This window comes from Tiliqua scincoides, chromosome 3 (genome assembly GCF_035046505.1).
Source record: "Tiliqua scincoides isolate rTilSci1 chromosome 3, rTilSci1.hap2, whole genome shotgun sequence".
In the NCBI taxonomy this organism is placed as follows: Eukaryota; Metazoa; Chordata; class Lepidosauria; order Squamata; family Scincidae; genus Tiliqua; species Tiliqua scincoides.
In genome coordinates, this window is record NC_089823.1 from 81,173,403 (window position 1) to 81,190,799 (window position 17,397).

Consider the following 17,397-nt stretch of genomic DNA (forward strand, 5'->3'; position numbering starts at 1 on the left):
CCAGAAGTGGGTCACGATTGTTATTTTGACAGTTTGTGTGCTTCAGGGGGCCCTGCAGAGGCTGGCGTGGGGGGCCCTGCAACCCCAGGAACCTGCTCCAGCTTCTGTGAAGTCTAAGCAAGCCCCCACAACCCTTGACAGCAGTGTGCTTCTGGCCATTGCTTCCCCTCCCCCTCCCGACCCCTCAAGGATGCAGAGGCCAGGGCCCTCTGGCTGGGGCATCGTGACACCCCAGTTTGAGAACCACTGGATTAGATTATTAACTATCACCTTTATCAATATGGCTTGATATATTCTGTTCCTAGCAAAACCAAGTTACTGACATCTTTTGACATCATAGTAGTAATGATGATTGTAATAGTCTGGCAAAGGGGGTATGGGGACACATTGGGCAATTCATTTGGGGGGGGGGTCTGTAATCATAAAAAGAGTTAAGAACCCTTGCTTACGTACAGTACTCTATTATCCCCATATTGCAGCTTGAGCTGAAAAAGTGGCTTTCTCAAGCCACGTAGTGGGTTCATGGCAAATGTAAGGTTCAAAATGAAGTCAGCTCAATCTCCTAGCTACTCTGCCTGTTTAACTAAACAGTGCAACTAAAGTTTCCCTCTGCAGTAGTGTATCCAGCAGATTATCACATGGGGACCAGAACTTCCTTTTTTTATACACACAAAAACAGCACCACAAATACCCATTGAAATAAAAGTGTGATGTGTCCAAAGAACTTGCAGTTATACAACATTGAGTTGTAGATATGCTGGGATGGGTCAAGATAATGTGATTGAGAAAATGTGAACAGAGTATTTCAGTGAATTCTCCAGAGAAGCAACTAATCACATGTATCTTCTTGAATGGGACTCTTAAATACCATGCTGAACTGATAACCTTTTTCCTTAAGAGACAACACCTTAATTGCTTTGACTTCAATAACACTAAAATCTTTTATAGTTTTATAAGAAGCTACACAGGAAGGCTTAAATTTAGCTACTATCCTGCCTCTTTATTACTATGCACTGACTGGCTGCAACAAAACAGTATTTGACATACAATAAGCTGAAATAAAATGGAAGAAATTAAGTATCAAATGTCATTGTCCTATATTAAATATCTTGTTAATACTTAACTAAAACTATTTACATTAGTGCCAAAAAAGGCTTGCTTATAAAGTTTCTAATACAGAAATACTTCAAGGGTTTTACGACAAATGTTCAGGAATGGAACTTTTATGGAACTATGTAGATTTGCAAAAATAGCACCTACACTAGCAGCCATTCACAAACTTGAGGCCCCCACAGAACTGTCAGCAGCAGGAAAAGTGCAGACCACTGTGCACTGGAAAAGTGTTCCCCTGCATGGCCAGCACTTTTTGTTCCAGAGCACTGCATCATCCCATATCTCGGGACAAGCATTCATGCAGTACTCCAGAACGAAGCATCCCAGTCACCTGAGGGATGGATTTGGCTGAATGCCAGATACAGCCCTCGGGCCAGGGTTTGCCTGAGCCTGTGTCAGATTCTGCAAGTTTGGTTACTGCAATGTTCTGATGTAGGGACCAGTCACGATTACAAAAATATTTTTCTAGGGAATGAAGTAATCAGGATTAGGACATCTCATGTAAAAAAAAAAGTGTAGTTGATAGCCTGAGGGGACTACTACAAGCCCTAGCAAAATGTTATCTATCAAAGAACTTCTATAAGATCAGGCTGCACAACAGATAAAGTGAACCTTCAGCCTTACCTATCTGTTTTCCAGATTAAAGACTAAAATTGAATATAGGTGCTCCGCATTAACCACAGATTCGGAACCCATGGATTTGAATATCTGCAGGTTCTGACCCCACAGATGGAACTTCACCATCTGGAGGTGAAGAGAGCTGTACTCCCATTGCCACTGGAGGGTGTTCTGAGGCCCATGGAGGTCACACACTGCTTCCTTAGGCCTCAGAAGGCCTTCCAGGGCTGAAAACTGGAAGTTACAATTTTTGACATTTCAGAGGCCTCAAAAGGTGACCAGACGTAACTCAGAAGGCTCTGGACATGACTGAAGCACAGCTCTGGTTGCATTCAGAGGATTTCAGGTGCCCAAATTTGCAGACTTCATCATCTGTGGATTTTGGCATCCATGGGAGTTCTGGAAATGGAACCACCGAAGATACCAAGGGCCCACCTGTTTGTGTAAATTGAGCAAACTATTTTTGTTGGCATGGACACAAATTTCTGACTCTAAAAGGTTACCGCTGCCTAACAGAAGAAACAGGATCTGGTTCAATCACACAGTTCAGTTACCCTGTTAAGATCAGGTCAACAGCAGGCAAAAGTACATCTCCATCTCTTAATATATAGTAGCACATATATTCTTAAACTGAAACCAAACCCAAATCTGTTTCTGAAAACTGAACAGACCATATCACAGGTTCATCTAACAGCTGTTCGTTACATAATTTTTGCCAATGTGATTGTTGGCATTCTTTATTCTTAAGAGCAAAAAGTACACCCTGTACTTTAACAATCACTATAACAATGAAAATAACTAAAGCAATTCAAATAACGTATGAGATACATTAGTTTAAATCCAAGCTATTCAGGCACTTGCCAACATACCTACCGTGGGGAAAGGCAAACACATTCATAAAAAAAACAATTCTGGTCTTTATTTCCCCAAAGTAATTCTTGAAACGGAAAACATGCTAACACAGCAGTTGCACAGTCTATGGAGATCAATTTTGTTCATAAGACCTTGTTCTGAAGTAGGAATTCCAAATGTGGTGGTGGTGGGGACACAACCCTTCTACAATGCCATTTCTGCATTCACCTTACACATCAGGTGATGTTCTGAGTGTTCAGGCTGAAGCAAGCTTATGTTAAAGTGGAACACAGCATGGTTAGTTCTCAAGAAGTCTGTTTCTAATGCATCTATTCCATTTTCTCACTTTATTTGTATGCAGTTCTATGCATTACCAGTCAATGAAGAGTTTCATTTATCTAGCAGCGAAGGTTATCTAGCACTAGAATGCAATGTCAGCACAGCTCTGAATGAAGCAAGATTCACTCATGTCAAGAGAACAACGTTCGTGAAATTCCCTTTGTGATACTGGAATGAAGATATATTTCAACTTTTTCTCTTCATCCTGAAGTAGTGTCATAAAGCAGCAGTCATGGTACATGTACAGTTGATTATATAAATCGCTTCAGTAGATGGCACGTGGATTCTTTGTGCTATAGTAGGCCTCGCAGGCAGCTACATAAGCTGATTCTGGGAAGAAGTCATCATGGTATTCTGCTAAAAATCTGGAAGAGCAGAGTATGTATGATTTTCTTTGCAAGTTTTAACATGCCTTCGCTTCTAGGTTCACAGTATGCAACCATTTAAAGTATCTACCTTAGGATATTACAAAAATTTTAAAATTACAGGTATCATATCTCATCCAATTTAAGTCTTCCTAATGTATTTCAACAAATAATAAATCTGCCAGGGAGCATTTAAATATTCTGAAGGATAAAGGAGGAGCATGCATTTGTTCATTTCTAATTTGAAAAAAAACTATCTTACAGCACAATGCTGTGCATGTCTACCCACAAGTAAGTCTCACTGAATTCAATGGAACTTACTCCCAGGTAAGTGTGTATAGGATTGCAGCTCGACGGCGCAATCCTGAAAGAGAAATGGGCTGGTGCAAGCCCCCTTACACATCCCACCGAGTGAGGAGGGAGGCCAGCACATGGATGTGCCCCAGCCTCTGGAGGCCAGCCCAAGCCACACAGGCCAGCGCAAAAGGTAAGCCCACGCTGGCTGAGTTAGACCAGCATGGGGGTCAGGGGAGGACAGGAAGGAGGCATTTCAGGGCAGGGGAAGGGCAGGCAGGCCCGTGGGCAAGACATGGTTGAGAGGGGGGCCAGGATTTGGCACTTGTGCTGAATCCTTAACCCTGGGCAGCCTGGAGCAGTTCTGGGCTGCTTGGATCTACACCATCTCTTGGGGTGGTGCAGATCTGAGTAGCCCCATTGGAGCTGCTGCAACGTTACCCAGGGTAAGGGGAAGGAATTCCCTTGCCCCGGGCTGAGCAGCAACTGGCTCCACCCCACGCTGGATACAGGACAGGCCAGCAGGCCTCCCATTCTAGCGCAGTTAGATTGGGCTACCTGCCTCATACAATTTGGTCAAGCAGTCAAGTTCTTATCAAACTTATTAAAAGGAATGATTCATGCCTGTTAAAGTATAACCTTAAGTTAAGCCTCATTTCTGCCACCCAAAAAGTCATCCACTGCAGTTCCTCTGGAAACATCCATTTCAAACTCCAGAGTTGTAGGTCGTATCCCAGAAAAGTGAATCCCTAATAAGCAACACTGGAATCAATGAAACTTAAATAAATGGAGACAAATTAATCTTGATCAACTTCAGTGATGCTTAACCAGAATTCACCTTTTCTGTATACAATTCAGTAAGAACAAAGCTAACAATAAATGTCCTTTTAAAAAAAAGTTGTTTTTTTTTTAACTCCACTCCATTTTTACACTAGCTTCAAATAATTTAATTTCCTATTTCATAATCAAGTATTTTCCCCTGAACAAATAACTTCAAGAATGTTTTACTGGAATACACTTGCAATTTCACATTGACATTTTAAAGCCACTATAGCCTGACACTGTATCAACTGCATATCAGTACAGACTAGTGGTCACAGATCATTACTGCAACACTGCATTATACAATGCCTGCTCCTCCTACAGTCTAGCTGCACTCCGATGAGGACACTGATCAAGTCAGTCTTTTTGCAGCTATGTATTTGGTGGAAAGACCAATTCAGTGAAGGTTTTCTATATAATAGACAAATGTTAACATCACAGAAAGAATACCCTCTGTGATGGACTATGTGCAAGGTAGAGGTAGGCTGCTTCTGATTGCCAGATTGCAAGGGAGGGCACCAGGACACAGGTTGTGTCTGTTGTCTAGTGTGTTCCCTGAAGCATTTGGTGGGCCACTGTGAGATACAAGAAGCTGGACTAGATGGGCCTTTGGTCTGATCCAGCGGGGCTCTTCTTTACTTTTCTTCTCTAGTGAAGAAAAGTATGAATAGTTATACAACACAGGACTTTCACTATTAAATTATTTATCCAGAAGTAAATAAGCCTTGATTTAGGGTAGCAGAGTTTCAATCACACATACAAGAAATCAATCAAGTTACCTTAGAAACAATTCAAAGTGCTTTACTAATGCCTTTAGGTTTTTGTCAGGAAAGCTCATCTTCCCAAGTATCTCAGGAAGTTTTACTGTAAAAGCAAAAAAGAGAAAAGAATATGCATTTCTATTAAGTGTAGGTCTCTATGCTGCTATTAAATACAAAATTCCATATGAACACAGAATACTCGGGCACTTCCTTCCATCTCTGGGGAAAGTATTTCCCACAAACATGGAGACAACAAGCTGAATGAACAAGCTTAACAACTTTACCCTCCAAATGTGCACCAAGTAGCATGTGTCCCAACATAAAACAGATTCTGTTCAAGGTAACGGAAGACCTTTACCCTGCTATGGAAACCCTTTCAGGTTGACTTGCAGCACTCTTAATGAGCAAAGAGTGATGAATATGGGTGTCCCATGTCTATATGCTACCCATGCCACCATCGAGTGAGGACATTCAAGTACTGTACAGGTGAACGCTTAAAGACATACCAACCAGTGACGGCCTGCATATGCAACGGCCGCCACTGGTCCCTGTCCCCCTCCCTCTGAAGCCGAGGGGATCTGTGCTCTCCTTGCCTCCAGGGGCTTTTTTGAGCCGCGCAGAGGCACTGTGCATTTGCGCACTGCCTCTGCAAGGCTCAGAATGGCTGAAACAGCCAAAAAGACACAACTTCTGGTTTCTTCAGGAAACCAGAAGTGACTTTTTGTTGCCTTAAAAGGCATTCAGAGGCCTGGGGAAGCCCCTTGAGGTCTTCCCAAGGCTTCCAAATGACTTATAACGAAAAAAAAACAAACTTCACTTCCGGTTTCCTGATGGAAACCAGAAGTCACATTTTCTCAGCCGTTTTGACCACTGAGCCCTAGGGAGACAGCACACAAATGTGCAGCTCCCCTTGGCTTCAGAGGATTTGTTTAATGTCAAGCCTCACTTGACAAGAGGAGTGCAGGTCCACATCCCTGTTAAACGATGCACAATTGTATTAATTTTAGTTTCTCAAACAAAAAACTTCAGGCATCATGAGCCAAGCTAGTACAGGTGTGCCTCCATATCCGTTCTGGAACCCCTCTCACCCATGGTTATGTGAAACCACTGATACAGGAGAATAACTCCCCCCACCCTCTGAAAATTTTAAAAAAACACAGCTTCCAGTTTCATGGAGAAACCGGGAGTTGCATTTTTTAAACTGTCAGACTCAGACAAGGGGAGCGGGGAGGGGTCTCGCAGACCCGATTTGCGGATATTTATTTACTACATTTATACCCCGTCTTTCTTCCCAAAGGGATCCAAGGCAGCTTACAAAAATACTTAAGAAGAATTCAAAAAAAGGAAACACCACAAATAAAAACATGAATTAAAAAAGTGTAAATATGCAAACAGCAGTTTATAAAAGTCCCAAGCCTGTGACTGGATGATAAAAGGTGATAAAAGATGTTAAAAATGTTAAAGGATGTTAAAAAGGCCAAGAACTCAGAAGGCTTGTCTAAAAAGAAATATCTAAAAAAGTTAAGTGAATCTGCGGATATGATGCCCCCCTTTATTGGCCTACTAACTCAATATCAGCTAATTTTAAAAACATTCAGGGTATTCAAACTAGATGCCGATATAAGACGTGCAACTAGTTTAATAAAATGAGTTGCTATTGGAGGCAAGTGGGAACTGATTTTTTTCCAGATTACAGATTGAAGTATATACATTAGACCAGGGTTTCTGCCTTTTCATTTTAAGAGCTTACTTACCAGGACTCAACCCCTGGGGGCTGGGGATAAGAATAGGCCCTCGGTTTGGCTGTACTTGTTGTAAGAGGCGACTAAACGGCCACCGGGTAGATGGGACTCATTAGCTTGGGAAGGCAGCTCATCTGAGAGAGGGAAAACTCTGATCCCAAACCTCCACTGCCTTGTGGCTACATTCAGTTATGGAAGAGGCTTCAGGAGTCAACCTCGACGCAAAATCCAGAGCCGGAGACCCTGAGGCAGTTCATGGCTGAACACAGTCACGTTCTGGCAACTCCTGCGACGCCACTGGAACCAACCGTATTGGCTTCTGCCTTTCCACTGGACCATTTCAGCGACGTGGAGAGGGGGGATTTGCTGCATAGGTAACAGTCTATCCTCCATATCTACTCTACCCAGGCTTTGCATACTGGAGAGGACACTCTGTTCCAGAACCAGCATTCAGAGTGCAATACCATAGTCTTCCGAGACTGAAGGATGCCAACAGACTATCAAGACTCTTACCTTAGCAACTGTGTAAGCCTCATTAGCCAAAGTGGAATTAACGACTGGAAATGTTAAGATTACACACAAGCCATTTTATACATTGAACAGTCCAAAACCAAAAAGTGGTATTTTACCAAACATGCGTAGCAAATGCTGAGATCCATAAATGTAGGAAGGTGGTGGTGGCTGATCACCTGGAGGGTAGTTCTCTGGCATGAGTTTCCAGGACAATACCTAAACATAAAATTGGAATATTTAAATACAAGTGTGCATCACTTGACTGGGATACATTCTCTGATCCCCATTGTTATGCGATTCATTAAGTGAACATTCAGTCCAATCTACTGCCTTTGTTGTGTAAACAGACACCCTGCAAGACACTAGCTGGTTATGGCCACCGGAGATAGATTGCCTCTTCTTTGCATTAAGAGCCTCTGTGCTGTGTAAACAGACACTCTGTTGCAGGCTATGGAAGACGTGATTGCCTCATCAAGAGCATCTTTATTGTGCTTAGACCACCGTCATATATGTGGTCCATTGTTAAGTGGCGCATGCCTGTATATATGAAGGCATATTCCTAGGTGATATAGCTTAAACATTACATCAGGATTCTACTGAAATGTTTTGTCGAATTTCTTTTTTCTTGATTCTGAAAATATTTAATTTATAGTTCTTCAAATCTCTTTTGAAACCAGCTCTGCCACAGCTGCTTTTTAAAGGTTATCAAAGTGTTCTACAAAACCTATTCTGAATTTTCATTTTATATTGAAAAACATGAAACAGAATTTAGATTTAAACTTTTAGAACTAAAACTATGCAAACAGATATAATACACTGAGGCACTTATGTGCCAAGGTACAACCTGACTTGAAAATTATTTTCATCACAAGGTATCTATTAAAATGGTCTTGTAACCGCTACTACAGGATAACAGGGTACCAACGGGTTTTCAGGATACAAACTAGCAACAGGCAGTCACTAATCAGTTCCACTAAAAGCAATGGAATAGCAGTTCTCAAACTTTCTGGGAGTTCATGACCCACTTTAAGTCTTTGCAGGGGAGGGGGAACGCAGCGACATGATCAGGATGATCACAGTTGCCAAGGCTTTCAGAGGCATTTTTACATTTACCTGAGCTCATGCTGGCCTCAGGGGAGAGAGTGGGAAGCCCCGCGGATTGCTCCACAGGGCTCCGCAAGCCTTGTAAAATCTAAAAATGAAGATTGCAATTGCAAACCTAGAAGTGGGTTGCGATCTTTACTTTTAGATTTTATTAGACTTGGGGTGGTATCCGTGGGGCTTCCCTCCCCCTCAGAGGCAATGCAAGCTCAAGTAAGTGTAAAAATGCCCGTGAAAGCCCTGGCAGCAGCACATTCATTCCAATCGCATTGCTGCATTCCCCTCCCCTATCTTTTAAAGAGGCACAGACTGAGCTTCCCTGGCTGGGGTGTCACAACGCCCCAGTTTGAGAACTTCTGGAATAAAATTTCAGTCACAACTAACATTTGCTGCATTGCACACTCCTTATGTCTAGAAACAAGGTATGTTCTTTTTCAGCTCCTGTTCAACTGCAAGATGGAGGCAAAACAACAATTGGACTAGGAACTAAGGGGGAAAAAAGGACAACTGTGGAATGTTTCTGTCAACTAACTGTTTCACCCCAATATCATAAATCTCTTAAGACCAAACCCCACCCCACACACACAAGGAGTGTGCTATCTAGCATGGGTGGGGTTAGGAAAAAAGTCACATTTATCAGGGGCTCATGTAATTAATTTAATAGTTCTTTGGATCCAGGCTCTTGTATTTAACACAATTTAATCTTAGGACCTATGTAAGAATGGAATTTCTTACCTCATTTAATTCATTGTTTCTTCTGCCCTCAAACCCAGCAAATACTGCACTGCCCTCTTTGCTAGGAGTCAAAGTAATGGGAGAAGATGATCCACTGTGAACAGGTGTTTCTTCAAAAGTAAAGCAAGAAGTTGTTATTCACTTATACCAAGTTCCTATTTACTTTTGACAGATTTCTTTCCAACTGTAATTATTCAGCATCTGCTTAGGAATTGGATCCGGGATTGTAGGAATTCTTAGCCTGGCATGGGTCCCTTGCTCCACAGGTTGGTTATGAACTCGCCACTTAATCAAAAATATGCAAGATTATTCCAAAGTTCTCTACTCCAACAGCAGAACTGCTGTCCGTTATGTTTGCAGTACAAGTTGCACTTGTACACTCTCATGAGGAAGAAAATACATTAACAATCTGATTGTTAGTTTGTGCAATCTGATGCATTACTACTTGGATGTAAGCCCCATTGAGTTCAATGGATCATTCCCAAGATTGCAGCCTAGCTGAACTGTACTATGTTTGCCTGAAGATGGCTTCTACCTGGTTTCTGGAATCAACTGGAGGTTTTCTTGAAAGACCAGGGTGGTAATATAGTCCATTGAAGTGTTTCTCATACTATGGGTTGGGACCCAGTAGGTGGATTGTGAGCCAATTTCAGGTGGGTTCTCATTCATTTCAATATTTTATTTTTAATATAATAGACTTGATGCTACTACAGTATGTGACTGCATTTGGGAAAATGTGACAGACCTGTACTTTTAACAAGCTACTATATATATTCTTTTATCAATGTAGTACATGGCACTTACTCCTGGCTAAGTGTGGGAAGGACTGCAGCCTAGGATTTTTAAAAAATTTCCTGCTTCATGATGTCACTTCCAGTCATGACATCACTTCCAGTGGGCCATGGCAGATTCTCATTCTAAAAAGTGGGTCCCAGTGCTAAATGTGTGAGAACCACTGGTCCATTGTAAATGGAAATAAAGCTTACAGCTGTATGACAGATTAACTGATAGTGTGATTGTTAAGTATTCAGGCAGCCTTGCTTTATAAGTTAAAGAATGGCGAGTAAACGATTATTTTGGTTTCCCCAACTAATATTTCTAGTAGACCACATTAAAGACTATCTTTGCCTCTGTCAGCACCACTTTGTAGGACAGCAATAGGAGCTGAAAAATCATTTTCCAGCAGCTAAAAGCAAGCTCCATGAGCTAACTCAGAGACAACACCCCTTTGGAGAAGAGAATATGCATGCAGTATAATTACACTGTCTTTGCAGTAGTTACTAAAAAGCACTCAGGCTACAGCTATTACCAGTGATACACAACTGCTTCTGGAAAAGACAGGAACTTCTCTCCTTTCCAGCACTATAAAATTCACAAGACAACATCATTGTGCACAGTTTTATTCACTTCATTTGTTGATGTATTACATGGGTGGGGAAACTCACTGACACCGCATCATACATTTTACATTACTAGGCACTACCAAAGAAAGAGGAGGGGAGACACAGAGCTGCTGTTTTAGGCAGTACCCACACATCTTTGGCAATGTCCAATTTTGACCTCCATTAATGAAGCCCACTAGACAGTGACAGAGGAAAAGGAAAGATTAAAGGGGATTTAGAGATAGTAGAGAAATTGAATGAGTCTTTTGCATCTGTCTTCATGGCAGAAGATGTTGAGCAGATACCAATACCTGAATGGTCCCTCCTGACTAAGGAGGTGGCGCAAGTCCAAGGAAACCCATAGGGGCCAGCAGCCCTTACACAGGTGTAAGGGGGAAAGTTTGATGTGGTGATGGCATCCAGCCTAGATGCCTTTAAAACAGGATTAAACAGATTTTCTGGAGGAAAACTCCATTGCAGGTTACAAGACATGATGGGTATGTACAGTCTGAGATTAGCTGGTCGCTCATTATGAGGGTCAGGTAGGAATTTTTTTTCTGTAATCCAAATTGGCCGTGGATGGCAGTTTTTTCACCTAACCCAGACTGACAAGGGAGGGAAAGTATATTCAATAGGTTTCATGCATTAAAAATTGGTCACTGTGTTTAATAAAGCAGCAGAAATTAAACCCAATTGCAATCTGGTGCCTTTGATTGGGGGGGGGAGGGTGTGAGTGTAAATAGAATGCTAGGAAGTGGCAGCAAGATGCAAGTATCTTGTGGTCATGTGTGCTCCCTAAGGCATCTGGTGGGCTGCTGTGAGATGGACGCTCTCTGGGCATCTGGTGGGATGCTGGATGGGACCTGGGCCCTCTTATGTTCTTAATAACTTCTTGGAACAATTATATTTGGACACGGAGTGATGGAGACAGCAACTTAAACTATGTGCTAAAGATAGCTGCTATTTGCCTCTGGGCAAGAACTTTTCAGCCCCCATCAGTATACAAATTCAACATATGCTGCCAAATGTCCCTGCAAAGGCAATGTGTGTTAATAAAGCAGATGCTTAAAAACAAAATCATATATTTTTTTCATCATACAGATAGGGTTTGTGATTTCTACTTACTTTTTTCAAGATGCAAGAACAATTTAGGCATTGAAGCAGGAGTCTCAATGTTCCGCCTTTTTGGTTGCGGAGAAGCGCTGCTTTCCGATAATCTATCGCAATTGGATGTGTGACGAGTAGAACGCCTTAGAGACTGCAATATTTCAGGCTCAGCTTTTCGACGTTTAGGGGTTGCAGACTCTCCTGTTACAGGCTGACTATCTGTGGACTGTGGGGTTGATGGATTCAGAAGAGGTGGACTTGGGGACAGCTCTTCCTGATTTCTGGATAATAAAAAGAAAAAAGCTGTAGGGTGTTAAGAAGTTACTATACTTAAAAAAAAAATGCCCTTATAGCATCAATACAACTTTCACCTTTTCTATCAAGACTTCATTCTGCTTGCTTTTAGTTCATTTTATATGAAATATACAAACAGTTTACAAGTTAGTAAAGGTTAAATACATTGCCATTACACCATCTGCTGTGAAACATACTGAAGAGGAGAGATCAAAACCAAAATACAAAACCTACCTATTAGTGTTTGCTACACTCTCTTTGATTGGAAGAAAAAATTTGGATGAAGTCACTTTCTTAAACTGTGCTTGCTCATAGGGATAGAGTAGAATCAATGGGAGAGTGAAGTCAAAAGTTATTCTTAGTCCATCCACCATTTCTTTACATAATTCAACGCTAGTAAAATAAAATTATAAAATGAATTCATAGTTATTTTATATCATTACCAAGTTAGGTTTATATTAATATTTCATTAAGGTGACAGGGCTTTTTTTAGATAACTGACACTTTTTGTGGAAGTCACAAAAATAGTGCAGAGTTCTCAACAAACAATAATGAAAATTCATAGAAATATCTTTCTTCAATCACATAAAATAGAAGTTCACACATTTTCTCTGACCTTAATGACACCCACAAGTTTTGGCTGGGTAAGATCCTCCTTATCAAGGACAGAAACACTGCTGCACATTTCACCAAGCTTTAGAGGTGCACAGAATGTTTTAAAAGAAGTACAGTATAATATCAGAGACAAATTCCTCTCTTTTTCTTGCCCAGTTTTAAGGTCAGAAGAGGGATGGAACACATCCCATCTTCCACACCATTTCTGCAGGTGCTAAAGTGCTTCTAAACTATATAAATCTTGTCTTGCTCCCTAGCTCCACACTTGGGAAGTCAGAGTGGAGAAATGCACTGGCTCTGTGTGCAAAATTTGTGGAGTCCTACTTGTCTTGCAGTGTGAAACTTTGTTAGAAGGAATGTGCTTTCAAAGAACAAAATATAATACAGGTTGAGCCTCATTATTCACATGGGTTCCGTTCCAAGCACTCACGTGGATGGCAAAAAACACACTATAGCAAATCAAGTTTCTTTCTTTGGTGATTTAAAAACAGCCTTGCTGACCTTTGCGATGTAAGGTAAGAGTCATTAAGAAGACAATCCAATCGTCCTCCAAGGGCTTAGAAAGGTGCTTCACCCAGCCCCTCCCTTCACCAATGCAAAGTGATCACCTGTCTTTCACGTGCTCAGGGGGAAGGGAGGGGCCACTGGAGAGAGAAGGATTGATGGATTGTCAGCCAGCTGCCCTCTCTCTCCCCCACTAAGAAGGTTATTGTTAAAGGACTGTTCAGTTTTTTAAACGGATTTTAAAGGCATGCATTTTTCCACTTCTCCAGGGATCAGCACATTCCTGCTCATTTGCAGGGGCCATTCGTGTTGAGTCAAATCCATGTATAAAAAATCTATGTATAACAAGGCTGCACCTGTAGGTTGAAAACAGGTAGTCCATGAAAACCACCCACTCTCTGTCTACTGGTTGAAGTTCATCAAGTAAGTGGTTAACTATAACATTTAGGATAGTATCCTAATAAGTGCATCTGCCACTGGAAACTCACTTTGTGAAAAAAGAAACTCATGCATGCACATAACATCCGACTAGACACCCAGAACTAAATGAGATGCTTACTTCTTTTCTGGTGGGACATAGTGCAGGTTCAGGTTGGCATGTGAAGTCATTTGATGGTGCCGTGATCTTTCATTGGCTGAGAAGGCTGCGTTAATGGCAAAATGCTTCACATATGATTCCAGGATAGTTATTATATTTGTCTGACATGGTAGTTTCACCAGCTGGATAAGAGAGAGTCAGTAGATTGAAAATAATGTTGAACAGGAAGTCCCCTTTCTTTGAGGCTGCGGCAGCTGCTGCCTGGGGTGCGCAGGATGCCGTGGCAGCCATTTTTGGTACTGCAGCAGCCCTGTGCTCCAGGCAGCTCAGGATCGGGCTGTTATACTTATTCACTGTGCCCATCCAATTTAAAATGAGGTTAACTTCCACATCAGGCATACTAAAAATTGTAAAAAAAAAACTTAGCCCATTAAATTATATAACATCACAGAGATTCCTATCTAAAACTAGTCATGATCTGAAGAACTGGAGTAACAGGACTTCTTTTCAGTTAGATTCTCACTTCTATGCAATAGAGTTCTAGATTCTAGCAACACAACCCTACTTGCCAGGATGCAGTCAATTTCTTTAGACTACAACCTAACCCTGGAAGTACAAGAGAAAGTGACTGAAAAGACAATTCTAGCAGAGTTATCTCAGGTTAGTTTTAAATAAATCACTGTAGCTGGCTGGGTTCTTCATTATCAGTTTCTACTACTGGAGTTCAATCTCCTTTCTCATTAGTTTCTATAAAGCTCATAAAATAAAAAGGGCAACTAAAATGCCTGGCACTAAAGCTTCTAGGCATCATCACTTGTGCAAATGAGTCATACCCGCTTCCTCCTGTTAATATAGTAACAATCTTCTTCAAGCTTCTTTTTCAGGATTTCAGGAATTTCTATGTTTATTGCTCTTTCGTCCATGTCCCGTTTAGTATGAGTTTCTTGCTCTTCTTTCTGCAAGAACAACAATATTTTTTAAGAAGGCCAATAACTGTCTTCATAAGTTTTAGCTGAGATACACTAATGGGAACAATATTAGAAACAGTAATGTATAATGAATGAACTGGGAACCTCACATTGACAAACATATGCTAATATCTCCTTATGCATAAAAATATTTACATAATGTAAAGTAGGTTTCTGAAAACATCTGACTTCACACTTTTACTTGATAGCACTTCGCATTATAAATTAGGGCTTGTTTTTAACCAAAACAATTTTAGGGTCTAGGACCGATACTGAGATATCGGTTAAAAGCAACTGGAGGACTCTGTATCAGGACCCACATTTATCTATCATAATTTTTATATCACCCTTCCTCCAAGGAGTTCAAGGTGGTATACATAGTTCTTTCCCTCTTGTCCTCACAACAACCTTATGAAGCAGGTGAGGCTGAGAAATAGTGACTGGTTCAAGATTACCCAGGAAGCTTCATGGCTAAGCAGGAATTTGAACCAGGATCTTCCAGGTCTAATTCCAACCTAAACCACTAAACCATCCTGGATCTTCTATATTAGATCCACATAGCTTCATTATACAATCCCTTTTAAAGTAAAAAAAGGGAATTTTTTCTGACTCTATTTTTCTATTTCTGTTGCTTGTAACAGAAAACTGAATGTTCGTTACTTCTTACAGTAAGTGTAGAATTTACTGTGAGAATAATTATAATAAAGTCACATGAAAGAAAATTGAGAAGTGATAAACAGTATCAAAACCTTGATATTTCAGAATAAACAGAATAAAGTTCTGGTGTTTTTTTAAAAAAAAAATCACAATTACAATGAAGTTCTATCTTTCAAGAACCAATAACAATTCAGATGGATCTTTTAACAACCTAGTACAGGGGTCGGCAACCTTAAACATTCAAAGAGCCATTTGGACCCATTTTCCGGAGAAAAGAAAATCTCGGGAGCCACAAAACCCTTTTGACATCTAAAATGAAGATAACACTGCATATATAGTTTTTTTTACCTTTATGATCTGCTGCAAGCTCCCCTTCCTGTGCTAACCAGACAATATACTTATTGTCAAGACAGATATATCTTGACTGAGGGCCCAATCCTATCTAACTTTCCAGCACTGATGCAGCCCAGACTTAAGGAAACAAATGTTCCCATACCTTGAGGAGGCCTCTGTGACTGACTCCCCACTACAAGATGCAGTGCATGCCCCATTAGAATGGCTGCACCGACACTGTTAAACTGGATAGGATTGGGCCCTGAGACGGTACTCTGAGGCACACACAGGGTGACCAGATGTCATAACAATAAAAGAGGACAAGTCACCCCAAAATGTAGGATATTGAAGAAAAATGTAGGACCACAAAATAAAAGCTAAAAACACTCATCTATATTGATTATATATTGATCAATATATAGATTATATATATAATATATATTATATATAATGCATAATATAATATATATAATTTATAATAATATAAATAATATTATAATTTATAATAATATAAATAATATTATAGAGGACCCAAAGGATCTCCTCTATGGAGAATTCGTGCAAGGAAAGCACCCTACAGGTAGACCACAGCTGCGATACAAGGACATCTGCAAGAGGGATCTGAAGGCCTTAGGAATGGACCTCAACAGGTGGGAAACCTTGGCCTCTGAGTGGCCCGCTTAGAGGCAGGCTGTGCAGCATGGCCTTTCCCAGTTTGAAGAGGCACTTGCCCAACAGACTGAGGCAAAGAGGCAAAGAAGGAATGCCCACAGCCAGGGAGACAGACCAGGGACAGATTGCACTTGCTCCGGTGTGGAAGGGACTGTCACTCCCGAATCGGCCTTTTCAGCCACACTAGACGCTGTTCCAGAACCACCATTCAGAGCGCGATACCAGAGTCTTTCGAGACTGAAGGGTGCCAACATAAGATTATATATATATTATATATTGTATTATTGATCTCATGTGCCTAATTTAAAATTACTTATTATTGAATTTAAAACTGTATTACATATAATTTATTAATTACAAGAGGGGATGCGTTGCCTGCTCACAGGGAAAAGCAGGACATTTAAGTTCTTTTCCAGGACATGGGGCTAAAAAATAAGGCATGTCCTGGAAAAAGAGGACCTCTGGTCACCCTGGGCACACACTGGGACGGTGCATGCTAAGACGGCACCCTTGAATTTAGCACTCTTCATTTTCCCATTTTCGGTGGGCCGCTGTGAGATACAGGAAGCTGGACTAGATGGGCCTATGGCCTGATCCAGTGGGGCTGTTCTTATGTTCCCCAGGTCAACCCCATCTTTCTTGCTCCTGAAAGAGCACCCCTTTCTAAGGCTCCCACAGCCCCATCTCTGCCCTCCTGTTCCCCATGGCACCCCAGAAAAGCAAGGTAAAGATGGAGTTACACAGGCAGCCCTTCCACAGACTCCCTCTTCCCCACCCACCCACCCTTGCAAAGTCAACACTCCCCCCCATCCCACTGCTCTGCCTCATCTATTGCCCTACAAGACAAAAGTGAGGTCATCCCCATTGCCTCACTGTGCCAAGCCCCACCCCACAGCTGTGTGCCCAGGAGATGCCCACAAGGGGACTGTAGGCGCCTTCTGCCCTCTCCTGGGAGCTGCCCCTGCCTCCCCCACCCAGGCAGCCCTGCCTGGGCTCCCCCTCCTGCCACTGCACCCCCCACCAACCCCCCCTGGAAGCCCACCCGCCTGGCGCCCCCACCCCTTGCCAGCCA

General features: G+C 41.6%; 1 protein-coding gene across 4 annotated transcripts in view; it reads right to left on the reverse strand.

The window, feature by feature from the left end:
- Positions 1-244: 244 nt before the first annotated feature.
- The window catches only part of MSL3 (MSL complex subunit 3), a 28,825-nt gene continuing 11,672 nt past the window's right edge, over positions 245-17,397 (reverse strand). For 3 of the 4 annotated variants that reach the window (XM_066619902.1, XM_066619903.1, XM_066619906.1), the window contains 8 exons: positions 14,529-14,651; positions 13,717-13,877; positions 12,273-12,431; positions 11,763-12,025; positions 9,256-9,365; positions 7,536-7,635; positions 5,183-5,267; positions 246-3,287 (listed from right to left, as the gene is read on the reverse strand). In XM_066619902.1, coding sequence (XP_066475999.1) covers positions 3,188-3,287; positions 5,183-5,267; positions 7,536-7,635; positions 9,256-9,365; positions 11,763-12,025; positions 12,273-12,431; positions 13,717-13,877; positions 14,529-14,651 — 1,101 coding nt within the window. In that variant the 3' untranslated portion in view covers positions 246-3,187. Of the gene's footprint in view, positions 3,288-5,182; positions 5,268-7,535; positions 7,636-9,255; positions 9,366-11,762; positions 12,026-12,272; positions 12,432-13,716; positions 13,878-14,528; positions 14,652-17,397 lie in introns of all 4 variants that reach the window. The other variant, XM_066619905.1, reaches the window with a different exon arrangement.